The sequence below is a fragment of the Pygoscelis adeliae genome, unplaced genomic scaffold, assembly GCF_000699105.1.
Source record: "Pygoscelis adeliae isolate BGI_AS28 unplaced genomic scaffold, ASM69910v1 Scaffold120, whole genome shotgun sequence".
NCBI classification, from domain to species: Eukaryota; Metazoa; Chordata; class Aves; order Sphenisciformes; family Spheniscidae; genus Pygoscelis; species Pygoscelis adeliae.
The window spans coordinates 7,898,980-7,919,017 of record NW_008824032.1 but is presented as its reverse complement, the minus strand read 5'-3'; the positions used below and the strand labels follow the sequence as shown (position 1 = coordinate 7,919,017).

Below are 20,038 nucleotides of genomic sequence, written 5' to 3'. Positions count from 1 at the left end.
AATAAGGGTTTATTTAAAATGTTAGGCCTATATGGGACTTCAGTAATGCATAGGCTCTGTGTTGGCTCTCAGATCAGGGGTGACTTTTACTCCGTATAGTACAAGTGTAGGTGGGGTGCTTCTGTGCCATGGAACACATGAGAATGAAGTTCTGTGGGCTCCCTGTACTGGGCATCTGCGCTCAGTTGCACTTGGTCTGAATAGGCACAACTCTGTTTGTTTCCCTGCAATGGCATCTAGTTTGTGTTAGCACGAGTGAAAGGTGGTTCAGGTTCGGTAAGGTGTCCTAAGCAGGTTGAAAGGCTCACTTTTCCAGAATGGCTTTAGGAGAGTCAAAACAGGCTTGATCAGGTTTTGAAACCAGCGAACTTTTGCAAGCAGGCTCATCATCGCCTTGCTCTGTGCTGAGGAATTTGGGCTGGAACCTTATCAGCTTTGGAGCAATGTCTTCCCACACGCAAAGATTACGTAAACATTAGAAGTGGATGCTGCAACTTAGATAAAAACTTAGATAAAAGCTAAGTTCAGTTCCTAGCTTTGCTAACTAGCTGTCCTAGGACTTCACAGGAACCACTCTTTCTCTGCCTCAGTTCTGCTTTTTGGTTTTTTTTGGTCCACATCCCATTTCTGCCTTCCCCCAAGATACATTCTGTTTCCCACCCACGCCTTTCCTCATCTGAGAATTACTTAACTTTCTGAAGAGGAGTCCTGTGAAATGTATCCTACACAGATGCACTGCTAGGGTGGAGCTGGGAATAGAGCATGGGTGGAAGGAAGTGACTGGGACAGGGATGAGGAGAAAGGTGGCATATGGGACAATATGACACTGCAGCTCCAGTGGACAAGAGAGCAGAACTGCTCATTTCCGTGGCGCTGTGGTTCTAAATCAGCTTAAGCTGATCTTGCACTGTCCCCTCAGAGGCCTCCATGAACCCATAGTCTGCACACAGAATTGAGAGCAGCCTAAGTAGTCAAGAAAAAGTTGTGTGGGAGACGGGTGTCCATCTAGAGCAGGTGTTCCCAGATATGATCCTTCTATGCCTAATTATAGTGCCTGGCGTGAGTGCCTTCTCCTCAGGTGCTCCCCTGTTTGGAGCTCTCTTGGCTTCCTTTGCCTGTCTACCAGTGTCAGCTAACAAGCTCCTCCAGCTTCCCTAGGCCTCTTGACTTCTCTTTTCCACTGTTACTTACATGTCTCAGCAACTGGCTCTCACAGAAACTCCCTAATTACTATCATGGTCTCTGAGAATGACAGAAGGTTTCTTTGTGTGCAAATTAATAAGCTATTGTAAGTGAAATCAAGAAAGAACAAGGCTACATCAATGCAAAACCTATTATTCTTTTATTAGACAAATGTAGTTTTAATGCTCACACTTGAAGGTATGCTAGTAAATATGTTAAAAATGCTTGGAACATGGAAACTGACTGGCTGACACCACTGTTTCCTATGGAGCTTTACAACCTTAAATTGGTACACAGGGTCATCATGGCCCTTGAGCCAGCACTGCCAAAGCCACTGCTAGCTTACCATTGACTTCATCAGCTAAGAAACTGTGCAAAATCCTACCTCAGATCTTCCTGGAAGAGATCAATACTTTTTCTTGTTGAATTACAGCTGCACAAGTGCTGTGCAGTCTTGAAACGTGGTCAGCTTATCCTTTACAGGGAATGAGATCTGCAAGTTGGAGGAACTGAGGTCACCTAAGTCATTAGCTTTATTTGCCTGTTCTAAGCCAATAATATATTACCAAGGGCAGATGGATGTTGTACAGGCACCCATAGTGGAAACCCAATCTACCTGAAAAGTAGACTCCTGACAAGTGCAGTATACATATTTACTGAGAGTGCAAGTGGCCTCACCTACTCCTGGGTTTGCCCAGAGTAGAGCTCCTAGCTAGTTATGTCATTAGAGACTTTTAAGACAATAAAAAAGAGACTCTCAGTAAAGCTGGGTTAGACTTCTGTTTTTATTGATGGATCTACTCTCATTTTAATCAGGTATTGACGTCTTCCAGTGTTGTAAATACCTGGAATTCTCCTGTGCAGGCAGACCTTTGTTGCAATGGAGTTATGCTGAGGGCTGTAACAGGTAACGCCAGATGCAGTACGTCAGAGACCTCCTGATGCTGCTTTCAGCACACTTTCAGCTACTAAATGCTGAGAAGCTGGTAGGGATCACTGGGTTGGTTCCAAGTACAAAGTAGAGACAGGGAAGTCTAGTGGATGTTGGAAAGCTTATAGTATGTTTCCACCTCATTCAGAGTGACTGTGCTGGGAAGCAATTTATATAAAGTTGCTATGTGAAAGAAGGTTGTATGTGTTCAGAATGGCTATATGTATGTATAAAAAAGGTAACTGCATATGCCACAGACTTGTGTATCATAAACGTGTATGTTGTAAGCAATTTTAGTCGGGGGATACAACTGCCAGTGCAGCTTGAAGGAATCCCCCAAAATTGCTGTTGCAAGCACGTGGGCTGGCAATTTATTTAATAGCTCCAGAGGGAAAGAATTGTATCTTCAGCAGACAGCTGATGAGTCTTGGTACTTTTTTTGTGAGCCTAATTGCCTTTCTCCCGTAATCACTGAGCCTCATCCCACCCTGTCCATCCCCAAGCTTTCCAAGTTGAGTACACTCGATCTTTTTAAACATTTTGAAATGGGCAGTCATACTCTGTCATCCTGCAGACAATGAATTTCCACTGACGATCCCTGCATGGAAGAGAGACAAGAGAGAGATATTAATGAGCCAGAACTGCAAAGGATAAGACTATACAAGTAAGAATAACTTCACACCAGGTATTGTGGCAACAAAAACATCTGTCTGCCATTAGCTGAATTTCCTCTGAATGTTTTGTGTTTTTATGGGCTGGAAGGAGATTAAATATGTCTGATAGTTATAATTCCTTCACATTCCCTTACAAGGTAAGAAAATCAGCTCTCTGAATAATTAGGTCTCTGAGTATCCTTCAGAAGACAATGACGCTTGATGGTGATCAATCCTAAATTGACTTTAAATCAGTGACCAAGAGGAAAAGGATGGTTCTCTCAAAAGTTATTGTCATGTGATATATTGCTCAAGAATGTGTACAAAGTAAAATACATGGGTGATTTTCAAGCTATTTCTAAGTGGGGAGTTATCCACACAGCAAAATTCACTCTGTTTTTTTTTCTTTCCACTACGAGGTCTTCTAGCTAGTGTCCTTTATTAAAGATGTGAAGGAATCAATAGTGAGAGAAATTAAATTCACTTCTCATCCTTGATCTCCACAAGACATGTGTGAGGCAGAGTAACGTTTACGAGTGTGAGGAGAGTTTATGCTGTTCCTGGTTTGTGAGCAATTGGATGTCTGTATTCTCTCTCAGGAGAGTGATACAATACCTACTAACAATTTTTAGTAGGAAGCATGGCTGGAGCAGCAGGATTCAACAGTGGAGGCCAGTGATTTAGTGTCCAATAGCTGCAACAGTGCAAATTTCCACCTTAGCTTATTGTGCGTTAAATTTTCCCTTGACAAAAATGCATGAGTTCAGAGGTTCAAATACTGTCCTGCTGTGGAGCAAATGTTCAATTTAGGCTGCTTGGTACTGGCTAACAAGAGTTTAGATCTAAAGTACAGTCCTTGCAGATGGCAGCCGTCATTTAAATTGGTAATGGGTAGTACTCCAAGAGGTTTCTGAAAGTTTGGATTCTGCTAATAGTTATCTCCTAAACCTGAGGCATGGGACAGGTAATGCTGCTGGATTGGTTCAATAGGAGCTTGCTTTACAAGATCCCTGCGCAGTCCTGGTTTTCTGGTGGCCAGCTCCAAACAGTGAGGAAACTGGTGCAGAACCTGCTGCCTCTTAGGGATGTGCTGAGACACCTGGGCCCAGATTTTGGCATTAACTGCTTTTATATGGTTTCATTGGCTGGGTGACTCTATCCTGGAATAAAATGAATTTGACCCTTAAGCTCTTTGTAGGTATAAAGCATCTCATTTCAGCTTTCATTAACTGAGGTTTTTTAATTGGAAATTTTCTATGCTACTTCACCAGTTTATGCTGAGTGTCATTTGGAACTGGGCCTATCTCATACTCATCAGCAAGTCTGCATTTAGTTGTACAGCGTTTATTTTTGGTTTTCTTTAGGCCTTTCCTAGATGATTTTTAATTGTAATTGCCTCATAAAACTGTTACCAAAGGTTAATGAAATGCAAGATTCATTTTTAGGTTTATTTTAGGAAGTCCTCATTTGGACTATGTGCATGCTCTTCAAAGGCTGTTATTACTCTTTTGGTCACTGAGCTACCCAGAGAGACAAAAAAAAAAAGAGATGACTCGTGGATTAACAGGATTATATGGGTCAAAATTAAGGTCTGCTAAACTAGCACCCGTTGTCAGAGAGACTTTTAGCTTAAAAGCTAAGGTCAAGTCATTTTTCTAAAAAGGGATATTGTAAAGTTAAAAGTTAAGTTCTTTAAAATAAATGTATTTTAGTTACCTGAATTAATAACATGCTTTGAAATATTAGAACAGAATTATTTCTGAAGTTGTAATTTAAGATTGAACTTGCAGACACTTTAGCATATATGCACATGGTTGATGGCCAATAGGTTTATGCATTTAGTATCTTAATTTATCTTTTTTTGCATTACTTGTGTTTGAAGTTAAGCATGTATGTCCAACTTTTCAGTATGCAGGCAATTACTTTGTACCATTGGTACTGTGTGTTTAATTCAATAGTTATCAGCCTGTTTCAATTTGTAGATCCCTTACAAGTTTTCCAGTGGGGGTGCAGATCCTGTCAGGAATTGCCCTAAGTGGAATACTCTGGAATATATATGAACTTGCCTTTGCAGATCCTTAACACAAGTTTATAAGTCGTGTCTGCCCCCCCCCCCCCCAAATTGCTAATTTCATGCATTTTCCTTGGCTTGGGAAGTCAACACTGAATTGTCACTTTTACTCTCCAGCTGTCATGTGCTGTCAGATTTGAATTTTTGATGCTATGGGGAAAATACCTTTTATCTCCAAATATTGCCAAATAATCTGTTTCCAATTCACTTAAAAAATTCTATTAATTCCTATTCATATTGAGTTTGACAAAATCCTCTTTCTTTGGTCATATGAAACTTATTAGGGACCTAAAATACCCTATAATTTAGCTCAGCTGAGCTCAGTAGATATCCAGCTTGTCCAGGCATTTCAAATGTCCTTACTGCTGGGGTATCTGGGTGTTGATCTAGCTTTCAGTGATGATGTCTGAGCAGTTAAGAAATTACCGGCTATTCAGATCACCCAAATAAATGCAGCAGAGAACAGTTTTGTAAGAGAAATGAGCTTCTGTCAGTCTTCATGTGCTGTTTTTATAGAACGCAGCGAAGGGCAAGCTGTGGCACCTACCAAGCACGTCTGGTAATCCCCACCTCCCTGTCCAAGCTACTCCCTGCAGGTTGGGCTGAGAATGTTCCAGTGGTGCTCTCTGGACTCGAGGGACCAACCCAATCAGACCACAGCCCCGTAACAAGGCTTCACGAGGGAGCCATGCCATCATCACTTAGAGTGTTTCAGAGCTCAGGCTGAAGCTATTTTGAAGCTATTTTAATTTTTTTTTTTTTTTTAATTTTGGAAGCTATTTTGTCAAGGGTTTACAATGTGCGTGTCTATGTGGGCAGTTTCAATTGTTTACAACCTGCTTCATATACTCCATGTCCACCTCTGAAACCTGACTGTATCAGTCTGTCTAACAAAAGATACTGCCTTTCCCTGCAAATGTTCCCTTACTTATGTCCATAGGTCATCCTGTCTGCATCAGCATTATCACCACGCTCCCAAATGTGCTCCCAGAGATACTTCAAGCCTCTGCTAATTCTTTCCAGCTGCTTTTGTCTTGCTTTATAGACAATTGTTTTCTCCTTTTGACCTATTTAAAATGGGACTGAAAAATGTAAATATTAACCACTTCTAAAATCTGTTCTCCACAGATAGCACTTAGAACCTCTGATGATGAACAGCAACTCCTTCATTCATTCCTGATGATACACAGGCGTGGAAACTCTCAGAGAGTGATTACAGAAGAGGAGATGGGGATACCACCTTTCTAAACTTTCTACAGCTTTTGCCAGAGGCATCACATGCTCTCTCAAATATCTGCATCAGCAGTGACCCCAGTGATGCAATGTCTTAGGGAGTAGGAAAGGAGGATGTGATTTCTTCAAGTTTATTAAAAAAGTCTAAAAATACCTAACTGTTTGAAGTGATTGGGAAAGCTTAAACTAAAATACCTTCAAAGGCTTTTTTTGTGACACTCATTAGCTCAAGAACACTGCCTGTCATGGGCTAAATAGTATGGACACAAGTTTAACGTGCTTGAAAATGAAAAGCAGTCTCAAAATCTACAGCATGTTTACACAGACAAGATGCACGTGTGCGTGCTGCTGGCAGGCTGGGACTGGGAATAGCTTTTTTTGCTCCTATGCTGCCTCAACCAGCTGCAAAGAACCATTTAGGATGACAAACTTAGCCGACTTCTGCGAGTATACCACTCAGGAGAGTTACTGCATGAATCTGAATTATGAACTGGCATAGCAGGATTTTTTTTCACTTCTTACACGAGGCAACACAAGTTGGTTTTAGTCATTCCGGAAGCCAGGGGCCAGAAAGTTCGTTGGCACAGAGAAGTTTCCTATATTGCAATTCGTAAAATGTTTTCTCTATGGTTTTCACCTGCTACTATTGCAGGTTCATCTGTGGTGTCACCGCAGTGGTAGGACAAAGGTGGTGGTGGCTTCTTCCCTTTCCAGGTACTGTGTTCCCATAACCTGTGAAGACCTGTACTCCCGATGTACATCCCCGTGATGCTGCCTCCACTCCTGGCCCAGTCCCTGTTCTGAAGGCTGTGTTAAGCCTTCAACAGTCACAGACAGAAATCTGCTCAGAGGCATCGGTTACCTCAGCTGCTCTGTTTTCCAGGCTTGTCCTTGTGATTCCTGACTTTACCCTGGTCCACATCCAATGGAGGCTGGAATCCAGCTGCAAGGGAGCGCACTGTCTGCACTATCTCCCCTACTCTCTGCCATGGCTGTGAGGAGCAAGGATTAAGAATAGCACTGGGTAATATTTAAGAGAAAAAACCCAGAACAGGGATGTCCCTTGCAAGCTTGTAAATTCTTTATCCAAAGGAATAAATAGATACCTTTGAGTTAATTAACTGTGGAAGTTATGCTTCCGCTTGTAGGAATAATTTGCAGACATGGCTTCCATTTGTTAATAAACAGGCTAATGAATTTTAGCCAGAAAATTACAGTTATGAACCTGCAGCAGTCTGACTGTGTTATCATTTCTGGAAAGGTCTTCTTATTTTAGGTAATCTTTTGGCTGAGGTCCAGCAAGCTGAGACCGTCATAGTGACAAAAGCACCTCGGCTCCTTTATTAGAGACAGCTTGAAAAGTTGGTGTGTTTAAACTCCTCCTTCTCTCTTCTCTCCCCGCTTCTCCTGTAGCCAGTCTTGGCAACAATAGGCCAGTGTAGCGCACCTTGCCTTGCTGTCTGTGCTGTGTTTGGCAAGAAATGCTTTAATATACTGGGCTGAGGTGTCTGATAAAAAACATCAGCGAAGAAATAACTCACAGTTGATGTATTAGAGGTCAGCTCAAGACGAAAGAATCAAGATCCAACCATAACTTCACTAGCCATAGCGCCTCATAGGGCCTGGTCAAGTAATGACCAGGACTGATCAAGAAAAAGTAGTGGACTCATTTTCTGGAAAGGGATCAATGTGCACTGCATTGCCTTAATTCCTGGTGTGGCCTCAGATCTGTTAGTATTGTGTTCCAATGGATTGGGCAGTTTACAGCATTCAGACTGCGGTTTGTATGGTCTTATCTTTGCATGCTGGAAGATACCCCACTTCTCTGCAAAGAAAAGTGGGCCAAAATAAGTCCCTCATCCCTTGAAAGGACAGGGTGTTCCAGGCTGAGTTTTTACTGGGTTAGATAAAAGATGCTCTAACCAGAGGTAAGTGAGAAACAATGCTGAAGATCTGTTAAGCTTTGTGGAGTTCAGATTTAGCCAAGCCTACCATTGCTATATTTTTCACTACTCAGATGGACATGGCAGATGATCCCCTTGAGCATGAAGATGCCCTTTTCCTGATACACCACCCTGGACAATTAGCCACATGCACCGTGAACTTTGGTCCTCAGAAGTACTAGCCTGATGCTGAGTACCACAGCAGATGATGTGTAGTCATGCACTGTTTGGGAGAAATAGAAAAGGAAAACTTTTTTTTTTTTTTTTTTAATTTCTAGTGAAACGGATGAAAAGCAAACCTGTCCACAGCAGAGAAAGTTGTGGTTGCCCCACGGATGTAATGGTCATAAGTGTACATCATCATGTCCATATCTTCTCCATAGTGTCCCGGATGTTCTGTTGTTAACCTTTACATTAAGGAAAAAGAAGACAAAATAATTTACCATCTTACAGAAAAGTCCAGTTGACTGAATGCAACTCAAATAGATTTTTCATGTTTCTTTGAAAGTTCTTGTTTCTTAATAGCACCACAAGATGCAGTCTGACCTATAAGACTGCATTTCTCTTCTATGCAACTAATTCATGTAGCTATTTGAATAAATTTCAGTAAGTTTAGAACTGTTAAGAGCAAGTTGGAGTATTATATGTATATACATCTGCAGCTCTGGGATAAAAGCAGCCTTAATAAGAATGTAAAGCTTGTCTACTACTTATGTCTTTATTGCAGGGATTTGCTCCGGCCTCTTGTCAGTCTGTTTGGTTTGCTGCTCTAGAATGTTGTAAACGTTGCCAAGTCAAGTAGGTACAAGCATTTATCCATTTATGAATTATATTAAATGAATGTAGCAATTAATCCATTCCTCTTTGTTCTTTCCACTTTCTGCCTAGTTTATAATGTAAAAATATTGGCCTGGACAATATTTGTGCAGTGCATTTTATCTAAGAAGCTCGAAGTGCTTTTGCACTTATTAATAAAATTATGGTTACTGCTTCCCTGGGAAGTAGGCAAGTATTTTACAGATAATGAACAGATGCAGGAAGGGGCTGGGACCTTGACCAGTACTTTATGTCAACATTATGTTAGAGGTCAGGAATGGAAACCTGGCACTCAGTCTTTCCCTGTATTACACCATTTTACGTGGGAGTTGCTAGTGAAGTTGTGTCAGCTTCACTCTGAAGCAGCACAGGGAAAAATCAGGTTCCCTGTAAGGGAGATGCTGTCCCTGTGGAAATGAACGGCTCAACTCCTGTTGAGACTAACAGGGTTAAGATGCCTTTACAGAAATCCTGACAACTATTTTTCTGACTTAATTCAGCCCAGCAGCAGTGCTTGAATGATGCTTGAAGATGATCCTAGCACATCCCAGCTAAGCACTCACTTGCAGGTTTACATTTTGTTAAATTGGTGGGGTTTGAGCAGAAGCTTACATATTTTACTCACTAGGAATACAATTATTGGGATGGTTTTAAGTTTTTAAGATGAGATGCTTTGAGGTTATTTGGAGCCCAAACCAGTAACTGTTGGAATACTCAGAAACGGAAAGTTTACCTGAAAACTGAGGGACTCTGGCATATTAGGCCGCTTTCTCCTAGAGCTACTTACTATAACAAAAATTCCTCTGAAATTGCCACCACTCTCTGTATATTTTAAATGTATTTTTGATTACTTCGTTTACCCCATTCTTATGCTGTTTACATCTTCTTTGTAAAGAAGATGTGACTTAATTCCATTTTCAGCTTTCGAAAATGAAAGAAAAACATCATTCAGTTGGAACATCATTCCTAACAAATCATTATTCCTTGACAGATGAAAAATGGGACTCAGTGTGAAACTCAAGCATGGTCTTATAAGATCCCTAAGTCTCAACAGTCAACTTCTTTGAACATATCTTGTTCTTGTGCCTTCTGTCCTTTGGCCATGGCAATCATCAAACAAATTACTAGTTGTAGTACAAGAATACCCGTGCCCAAGTGGTTTTGGGAAACAGAAAATCAGGCCTGGTCACAGCACCTGTTGTCAGGGCTCTGACCAAGGGCGCATGGATTCACAGAGCCTTCGCAGTGCTGTGCTGTTGATAAGAAATGAAGAGTCCCCATATTTAGTTTACTAATTTGTAGCCTGAGTGTCTGATAGCACATCTTCAAAGATTCCTGGGTCACAGCAGGTTTTTAAAACATGTGGCATGAAGACCAGCTATGGACCAGGATGTCATTTTGCATTCCCCCATCAGCTTCAGGTTTTGGGGCTTTTTTGGGCTATTATTATGAGAAAACACTAAGACATGTGTTTATATATGTTCCACCAAATGTGTTTCATAACAGCTGTTTGGCATTCAGCAAGGAAAATGTTCTGTAATCTTGACCAGCACTATGTGCTGGGCAGACAAGACCGTGCAAAACACAAGGTTAAAAAGCTGCTTTCAGCTCTACTCAGAGACAGAACTGACAGTCAGTTCTTTGAACTTGTTTCATGAGCCTTTCAGTTGAAAAGTGAATCTGATGACAAGCTCCTGAATTACTGTGAAGGGTCTCACAGACCTTTCGCAGAAGCAGGCAGTGTTATTCTGAAGTGAATGAATGCAGTAGGGAGCCTTCATTTAGCTTTCCTCTCTTTTCTTTCTGCCTGCTGTCATCTCCCCCTCCCTCTCTACTAGCTTCTTTCACATTACCATTCAGCCTCTTAAGGCTCCTCTGCTAAGAAATATTTGAAAAGCAAATATATGCAATTACCCAAAGTAAATTATATGGGGACTTGAGCTGCTCTGAAGTTTGTCTTGTTACATAGACAGATGCCTACTGACTCCTTTTGTTCTGGAGAGAAAAATTATGAATAGTGCTATGACAGCAATGTTCAAGTTCACTTGGGTCTGTATGGTCTGTCTGTCTAATTCAGTTCTCTCTGATGTTTGCTGTACTCATTTATGAAACTGTTCCCTTAAGCCCATGCATCTCAAGGTCATCTGGATTGTGCTGTATCCTTTAGAAGGAAATGCAATTGGTTGTCCATATAGCAGGGCTCTGTGGTGTTACCTAGCCCTTCTCTATTATCCCTGTTTCTGGAATCATGGGGATAAGTCGCACAAAATGTATCTGCACTGAGAGATGCTCTAGTGTTTAATGCATAGGGATATTCAGTACTTGGTTTTCTTGTCATGGAAAGGTCATTTAACTTAGCCATTAAGGCTCTTCTCAAAGTGGTCTGCCCGGCAGAGGACAGTGGTTCCCCCAGCATTTGTTGTAGCTTGGTGTGTAACCTTATTATCAAGTGCTTAACTGAAAATATTAAGTGTTTTACTCTCTAATGCATATCAACTACGTATCAACTGTGAACCACCTACCAGGGCCCTACAGACAGGTAATTTATTTACAAATGTGGTAGCGTTTGTGAGCCACGTGTGGCAGTATATGGTTTATACCTGAGAGGAGTCATGAAACAAGTGAGAGATGCTTTTTGCCCTAGTTGGTGAGGGTTTGCCTGCCTGCGGGAGTCTGGACTCCCAAGGAGTCCAAGCCCAAGGGCAAGACGCATGTGGGAAGAGCCATCCACAGCAACCTGCATGAGGGTCCTGTAAACACTTCTGGCACTGACCTCTTAGCAAAGAAAACTGGGCTAGGGGAGCAGTGAGAAGCTTGGGAATTGCCAAGTGCTTAGACAAAATTGCTGCTGCCATTTGGGGTGATCTGAGGCCTCTAGGACCAAGCTGTGGTGCTTGTGGTGTCTGAGAGGGTACATGAGGGAAAGCCCTAGAAGAGAAGCTTGCAAAGCAGCTGTGAGAAGACCTACGTTATACTGATTGTGGGACCTAGGCACTGAGTAATTTGGTGTCAAACGAACCCTGAGGAGGCAGAGGATCTGTGTAGGGGCTAGCAGGATGCATTTAGTGGGATTGTTTACTAAACCCAGATATGTACATAGGTGTTAAGTTTGGGGAAGGACTCATAGGGGAGAAAATAGTAACATGAGACCTTTAGCAAGTGGTGGTCTTTTCAATCCATGTGACCTATTTGCAAGAATTAATACAGAAAACAGAGGAATTCTACTTCGGCTTTGCAAATCCACTTCAGGTTAGTATCAGGTGTATGATGTTTGGACACAAGAGACTTGGGGCACTAGTGGCATTGTCAAGAGCAGAGAAAGCAGGTTAAATTCTACATTAAAGACTGGGAAAGAAAAGCTTGTGAGAAGGGATGTAAATGGTTTGGCACGTGTGGGGGAAAGCAGGAAAACCTGACAGAAAAAGGTATTTTCATAATGGGGTTTTTAGCTGGTATAGAGTTGATGTGGGATGGTTTATCTTCTGACTGGTTTGCATCACCCCACCCATCCCCACGTTTTTCTAATGTACTTGCTATAATCCTATAAATCTTGCTCAGGCAGGAAATGTATTGAAAAAAGGCATTAAATCTTTAACAGGATTACTGTTGTTATTTTAGTCTGAAAGTAGTAATGTTGTTTATTTTCCATCAGGAAGAATTACTATGTTAGAGATTAATAAAAAACAGAGAGTTACTCATTTAGCATGAAGAAGAATGTTTTGTACTAATCTACAGTGATCCCTAGCACTCTTTTAACGATTGACTTCAGAAATAGTTATTATGAGTCTATTTTTTACCGATTAGAAGATCAAGTCACACCAATGGCCTTATTAGTATTGTACAGCCCGCCCCTTAGAGAAGTAAATGGGAACTGTGGGTATGCCTTGCCTTCAGATGTCAAGCAGACAAAAGAAATGAGTCTTTTAAAATATCAAAGACAGTCAATGGTAGAGCTCATGGTTTCCTGCTCCAACTGTTGAATATACTTATTCCCTGCTAGTAAGTACGTTGTTTCAGAGTGCCTTACACTTTTTACTTCTTGTGCAACTACACTGCTAACAAGATGAATGGCTCCTCTTTAATCTTCATTTTCCTCTTTGCTGCTGAACTCCTCCTCTAAGGATGCCACAGCCAAAAGAAGAGCTGTTCCATTTCAAGAGGGAAACAAGCTTTGACATTAACTTTCTGACCTTTGAGGACAAGGAGTGTCCCCTGAATGGCCTTACTGTTTCAGATGTTATTTACAAGTGCTTCAAGAATATGGGTCTCCTAAAGGAGAATTTTGTTTCAAGAGCCATGAGCCTGCATGTTACATTCTGTGAACATGCGAATTATATGCCTCTTCAATCAATTTCAATTCCTCCTCCAGCTGGAAGACAGCGGGCATCCCTTTTTCAAAAGCATACTGTGCTGAAAAGCCAAAGAAGGTCTTAGTAAACTGTCTACAGAAATTCCTGCCAATGCTCCCAGTATAGATCCCAGACTGCTGGGCTGCCAGGGAACTAGAGCTGTCCTAGAGCTGCTCTAGAGATGAGCAGTTTTCTCATGTGGCCATGTCATGTGCGTTTCTGGATTGAGTTCACGCTCCAGGTCCTGAGATCATAGATTCACCTAGACACATCACTGTTCTTCTGTTTCCCCTCTGCTGTAGTGAAAACAAACTCTCACAGGGCTGAGGAGCCATGAGGCCAACACAGTGGGACCACAGTTCTTCTTGGAGGCCTACATGAGCTAGTGCAATACTGATGCAAGTAGCAGCAGAGAGCTCAGGGCACCTGAGCTGTTCAAGAAAGACATGTCTGAAATAACATTAGCCAGCTTCCCAATATTAAGCAGATGTGTTTCTCCTAAGATGTCTCTGGAGGATGGTCCAGGAGATTGAACTGTAAGGTTGTATTTGCTGGGATATAAAAAAAATCAGTTACATACCTTTTTTTTTAAAAAAAAAGAGGGGAGGGGAATTGAGTTGCCCAGAAGTGCATGTTTGCACCGCATCTATTCTGAGTTCACCTCCTGGATTTACATCTCTGCTGTTGGTAATCTCTGAGAAACCTGTATAGGATCTCATCAGTTTCAATATGGCTTTGGTGACAGGTTGAGTGAAGAAAACAAGTAAGTTCTTCAAGCCCCATAACTCTTGGAAAATGTAGTTGTTGCCTGGACAACATCACCGTGACAGAGAGCAGCCACAGCTCCAGACAGACCTTCTGGCACTTGGACTGCTGGTTGTTTGGAGAGGGGAAACAGTCATAAACAGTCTGTGCAGACTTGGGGCTGCTCTGTGACATGTGTTTGCTTTTGAGAGTATGGAGTCAAGCTTTCAATTTCCTGGCAAAGAGAAAAATCTGAGCTCTAATGGGACCATTTAATAACACTGTCCCTGCATCTGCGATGGATTTGCTTCCTTTATGGTTCAAATCAGCACACAGTTTATTTTACTGTGGTAGCATTCCCTAGCCAGGTAAAATAATGTTTTTTTTTTCTGCCTCTTGTGAGGAATGTTAATTATTTTCAGTACGGTAAAAATGTGCAGAATCCATGACAAGACTTGGCATGGTGAGGAAGGAAACAAAGTACTTGTAAAAAAAATTGAAAATAGCAAGTGCAAAACTATGAGACTGGAAAAGATTAGTATATTTATTTTCAGTATGGGCTTACTGTACAGGTAAACTGGGAATTAATGGTGAGAAGACGAGCTGTGAAATGAACTGCTGGGCTCTAAGAGTAAAGATATAGATGCTACCAAGCAAAGTCCTTAAGCATGTATTTGGTTTAATAATGTTCTTAAGTTAAGCAAAGTGTTTAAGTGGGGGTTTCAATCAGCATGATGGTGTCATAAATTAGTATTCCAATAAGTATTAGCAGGACTCAAAAAACACAGGAATGTTCCAGCTGTAAAAACCGGGTCAAATTCTAACAAACCATTTGCATGGCTCATATATATGGGGAAAACCTGTCTTTATTCATTGTAGGGAAGACCAGCTCACTTTAGGAGGAATGTAGTCCTGAAGAAGAAGAGCCAAGAGAAGCCATGCATAAGGATCAGCTGTCTTACTGCTTTTATATTTGCCAGAGAGCCCCATACATAGACAACTGGAAGAGGAAGGGACCAAATACCCAAGGTGAGAGCTAATTTAAACCAAAGAGTTTTGTTACGCCTCAGTACTGCCAGTTTTCTTTAAAATGCCTTTCTGCCCATATTTGGTTTCATAATGAAGGATTCATTGCACATTAAAATTCAAGGCTGCTGAGAAATTCTGCAATGTGGATTGTCTTTGAATATGGATTTTCCTATGTGTCACGCATGATCCAGGAGGCACCACAGCCATTACATATTTTCCTGGTATTACTTTTCCACATAGTCATATACTAATAGATGCCTTTGCATGAAATTAAGCTGCTTCAACCAAGAAACAGGAGTCAGCAGCATGTTAACAGTAATTTCTCCACAGATAGTTTATTGACAGCTAGTTTCTGGAACAGAATAAATACCATTATAGGTTGGGGCAGAAACTGTAATAAATAATGATACTGTATACGCACACACATTTTTATTGTGTCTTATATGCATATACATTTTGAGGTCCTACCCATGGTAGCCCGGAACTGCTTTGCAGAATGTTTGGAAAACACATTGTCTCTGTCAAATGCATCTTAAACAGAGTACAAGATACAGACCAGAAGTATGATGTGTGAACAAGGTTTTGTGACAATAACTTTGAAATGCCGAAAGAAGTGAAGTTGTGAGTGATATCCTATTAGGGAATGGGAAGTTTAGTTGCTGTACAGTGAATTTTAAAAATTCAGACAAGTCATATCTGTAGTAGTAAGAGTGGGTCCAAAGCATGGGGTTTCGCGCTACCACATTGCAGTTCATGTTGCTTATATGTTAGCGTAACAACTAGCACTCTCCCAGACACTGTCTAGGCAGGGTAAAGGGAATAAAACAGAAGAGAAACCATTCCCGGCAGACAATAGGCAGGAGACCACTGTTTCGGAGAGGAGAGTTTAGCTGCATGGTGTGGGCCCTCCAGCAGAGGAGTCCTGTTTGGGATTGCAGCATAACTCCAGTGGAAAGGGACCTCAAGGTCTCTGGTACAGCCCCCTGCTCAAAGCAGGGTCAGCCACAAGGTCAGACCAGGCTGCTTAGGGCTTTATTCAGTCGAGTCTTGAAAACCTCCAAGGATGGAGCCTGCACAGCCTCACTGGGCAACCTGCTCTACTATCTCGCTGTCCTCATAGAGGAAAAGGTTTTCTTCATATTCCTCTGAACAGCAGTCCTGCCCTCAAGCGTATCAGCTGTTCCCCCCAGTTTGGTGTCATATGGAAACTTGGCAAGAGTGTGCTCTGTTGCCTCCCCAAGGTCATTGATAAAGATGTTAAGCAGGACGGGTCCCAGGGTAGACCATTAGTTACAGTGCTCTGCTCGTAATGGGCACCCAGGCAGGGTATCACCCTTTAACTGCTACCCGCTGAGCCTGTTAAACCACCAGTTTTTTACCCATCTAGTTGGTAGTCCATCTAACAACTGTTAGTCTGTCCATCCATACCATAACATCCTAATTTGGATAACTGTATGTAGAAAGAGCTTCTATCTACCTTGCTAACTCCAAAGACAGAATGAGAGCTTGAAAAAAATTGGAAGAAATATATTGTAAGGAGGCACTTCAAGAGAGTAAGGTCAAACAAGGCTCTCAAGTAGAAGAAACTGTTTGAGAGACTGTCCAGGGTGAGAGTGGATATGGAAGTGTCAAGACAGGCCAGTAGCTTGAACAGAACAAACTGGGCTCTAGATGGAGCGACTGAACCTGGTAATACAGGGTACAAAATGGTTTTATAATGAACCCATAATCACCAACCAGTGACAGGTCCTCCCAGAGGTTTTACAGCTCTCCCGTCCCAGAAGAACATGAGTACATGGGATTTCTACTCTGCTTAGAGGGAGAAATGCTTCACCTGCCTTTGAAATGCTGCCTTTTCTGCATGGAAAGGCAGTAGCAGCTGAACTACATAAGGCATTCTTTTCCAAGCATAAAAAATGAGTGTTGTCACTGTTGGAAATAGAAGGGCAGTATAGGAGTCTGTGTGCAGCTGGGATGGAAACGCAAGACATCAGTAACCCCAAACATTTACATTAGGATTCGCATTACTCTGAATGCCAATTTGCAAGGCAGAGACAAAGCTGTTCCCAGTTGTCAAGACGACGTCTGAGGGAAGCAGAACTGTCAACAACAAAAGAGGTCGGAGAAGATTTCTGTTGTCTCTCTGAAAATACATGCAATATTAGAGGAGTAAGAGAGATTGGAAGAACTGCTTAAAAGTTAGAGTGAGTTTCCCTCAAAGGGAAGAGCCTGGGCAGGTATGTAAATAAACCCCCCGGCAGAGAACATCCGTAGGCAGTGTAGGCTGGAAAGGGGGCAGAAGAATGTTCAAAGACTTTGTTACAGAGTTCCTGTCATTTAAAATATTTAAAAATAATAATAATAAAACAATTCTTTTCCTCCTGGCTGCAAGGACACTGAAGGATGCAAAGCAAGGCACTGCTGTTGTGTTTGGCCAGTAGCCAGCCAGACAAGTAAGACCAACGGGCATGTAAACAGTTTGTGTGCATCTCAATGGGAAGTTTACTTCAAAGCTGAGTTCTGGAATCAAAGATTCAAGCACAGATATTTTTCCCCTATTTTTGTCTTTTTTTTTTTTTAAAGCGCAGGCAGGTTATTCTTTGTATCAGTGAAAATAGCTGGATTAATAGCCCTGGAGCATAAAATCATGAGTTCTGTTACACAGAATGGACAGGAGCAATATGAGCTTTCTCTACACAGTCTGCTACTGTTCTTCCATCTCAATTTAGAGAAACCACACCTGGGGCAACAGGGAAGCTTGGGATGTATAGCTCATTTTTCCATAGCCTCTGTGAGGTTGCCAGCACCAGTTGTGATACTGTGTTGAGGTGAGGCCACCTTTTTTTTAGGTTTGGACTATGATCAGTAGCTCATTTTGACTTTGGTCTTCAAACAGCCTTGAGAGAGGGAGCAAGTTGTATGCACTGCAAATACAAAAATCCCAAGTTGTCAGCCAGAGGGTATTTTTTCTGAGGTAAATGGCATGAAGTTCACTCCTGTAAGTCATTGTGGCACAATTGTGTAGCACAGAGATGCTCCTGCTGCTGTAAATGTGCTGGATTTATAGTGGGAGCTATATCACCACCCTTGAAATGTCATTCCACTTTGGAGACTTCTGTCATGGTTTCTAGCATAGCTAGGCTGCTGCTGGTACCCAGGCCTGTTCATTAAGGGCTAGCTACTGCGTTGCGCTCTTCAGCATAACTGTGCCCTCATTCTCTTCCCTTAGCCATGGTTCCTCAAGAATCCTGTTACCAGACTGGAAATAACTGGCTTAGCCCCATAAAACACAGTTAACTTTTTCTCAGACAAGGTTTTTGATGGGCCAAGTAGCCAAAGACATTTATATGAACTGCTGGGGAAAAGAGGCTAACAGGTTTGGTTTCTGCTTGAACTCACCAGCATGAATACGGGCATCTCCGGCTATAGCGGCAGCAGTAAAATTGCCATTCACGGTCAAGCACAGATGGAAAATACTGACTCTGGAAACCAGCCACCAGCCCATTGTTTGAGCAGGTTTGATACCTAAGAAAGAGGAAAAAGAAGAGAACACATAAGGAAAACATGATATTGGATTTCCTGATAGTTTCAAGCATTTCTGAAAACAGCATTAAAAATTTTGATTCGGGGTGGAAGCTAAGGGTTTGGCTTTGTATTGAGAAGCACTGTATGCACTTGCTTTGTATTGAGTAACCATTTTGTGTAAGAAAGCAGCAGTAGTTAACTAATAATGGCTTAACATTTACGTTGCACTTAAAACTATTTTAACTGTTTTTAAGTATTTATTCATTCCAATATGCTAATCAGGCAAGAAGATTATTCTGGTGTTGACATTCTCAACTGTTTACAAATCATAAGACTGACTTCAAAATAGTCCATTAATACTTCTATCTTTGACTGTTGGTATTTGAGCATTGGGGGTTCACTGGAGTAATTTTTTCAACTGCTTCTCTACAAAAAAGAAGCCTTAGAAACTCTTTTATAAGAGAAGTTCAGCGATTTCTTTTATTTTATTTCTTTCTCAATTACCTGTCTCCAGGAGAAGGCACTCTTAATTCAAAACATTATAGGCTTGTGATGAAATTATGATTTGATAACAATCACAGGAGCAAAACTGAGACGCAGATGTTATGAAATTACAAGACTCACATAAATTTTATGACTGGATTTTCAAAAGAAAAATCTGCTTCATGCTTTCTGTGTACTCGGGAATTCTGTCATACACGTAAATCACTGCCTTCAAGTAGAATAGACTTGGTCCCTAAGCATGCAGATATATGCTTCTCTTTCTGCACACCCTACAAGCATCTGGACACTGATACCCAAGGTAATTCAAGTGATAGTCCATTTGAATAGCTTGCTTCTTGGAGACTAAAGACAAGGAGAGTGTGAAATCAGACAGCTCATTAACTCAGCTGTTGAGTGCTCATTCTCTCAAGCACCCTCCTAGCCTCATTGTTTCCCTAGTGGAGAAAATTACAGGAATTCAGTTTCTTCCATTTTCTTTTCTTTCTTTTTCCTTCATCAAGGAAAACTGGCAGCCTAGAGCTATAGCAAACCTTCCTTGTGATACCATAAAATCAAATACATTGATATATCCAAAAGACACTTTCAGAAGTAACTTTATGATTAACAAATACCAAAAATTTCCCCTAGTTTCATTCAATGACCTCATAGTTTATTTTAATGAGCCTGGAGTTCCCAGAAGGGAAAACACATCGTCTAGCAGAGTTTGGTGTTTGGAAAGTCATTCACTTGTGCCTACAGGTGTTAGTGCTCGCAAAGTGTGAGGCTCAAGTGTTTGCTGCAAAAACTGAAAAACTGATCAATTTTGACCAGTGCAGGGATGAATTCCTCTGCCTAACTTTCCACTTCCTCCTTTGAAGCAGGGGTCTCTTCGGTATGTCCCTTCCACCGTGTTCTGTTGTTCAGACAAGATTATTTACATTTGTTTGTATCCCCGCATCTCCCACGTTGCTGGGGCCACACATACTTGCTGTGCTTTGTGAGACTCTGCTGAGGACCTTCAGAGTTAAGCAATGATGGGGACTATGAGTTGCTATGGTATCACACCAAGTAAGGCAGTT

General features: G+C 41.5%; 1 protein-coding gene across 1 annotated transcript in view; it reads right to left on the bottom strand.

The window, feature by feature from the left end:
• Window positions 1-1,943: 1,943 nt before the first annotated feature.
• Window positions 1,944-20,038, bottom strand: part of DPT (dermatopontin) — a 27,068-nt gene continuing 8,973 nt past the window's right edge. Inside the window, exons 2-4 of the mRNA XM_009329686.1 lie at window positions 18,351-18,476; window positions 8,313-8,420; window positions 1,944-2,711 (exon numbers count right to left, since the gene is read on the bottom strand). Coding sequence (XP_009327961.1) covers window positions 2,645-2,711; window positions 8,313-8,420; window positions 18,351-18,476 — 301 coding nt within the window. The 3' untranslated portion in view covers window positions 1,944-2,644. The remainder of the gene's footprint in view (window positions 2,712-8,312; window positions 8,421-18,350; window positions 18,477-20,038) is intronic.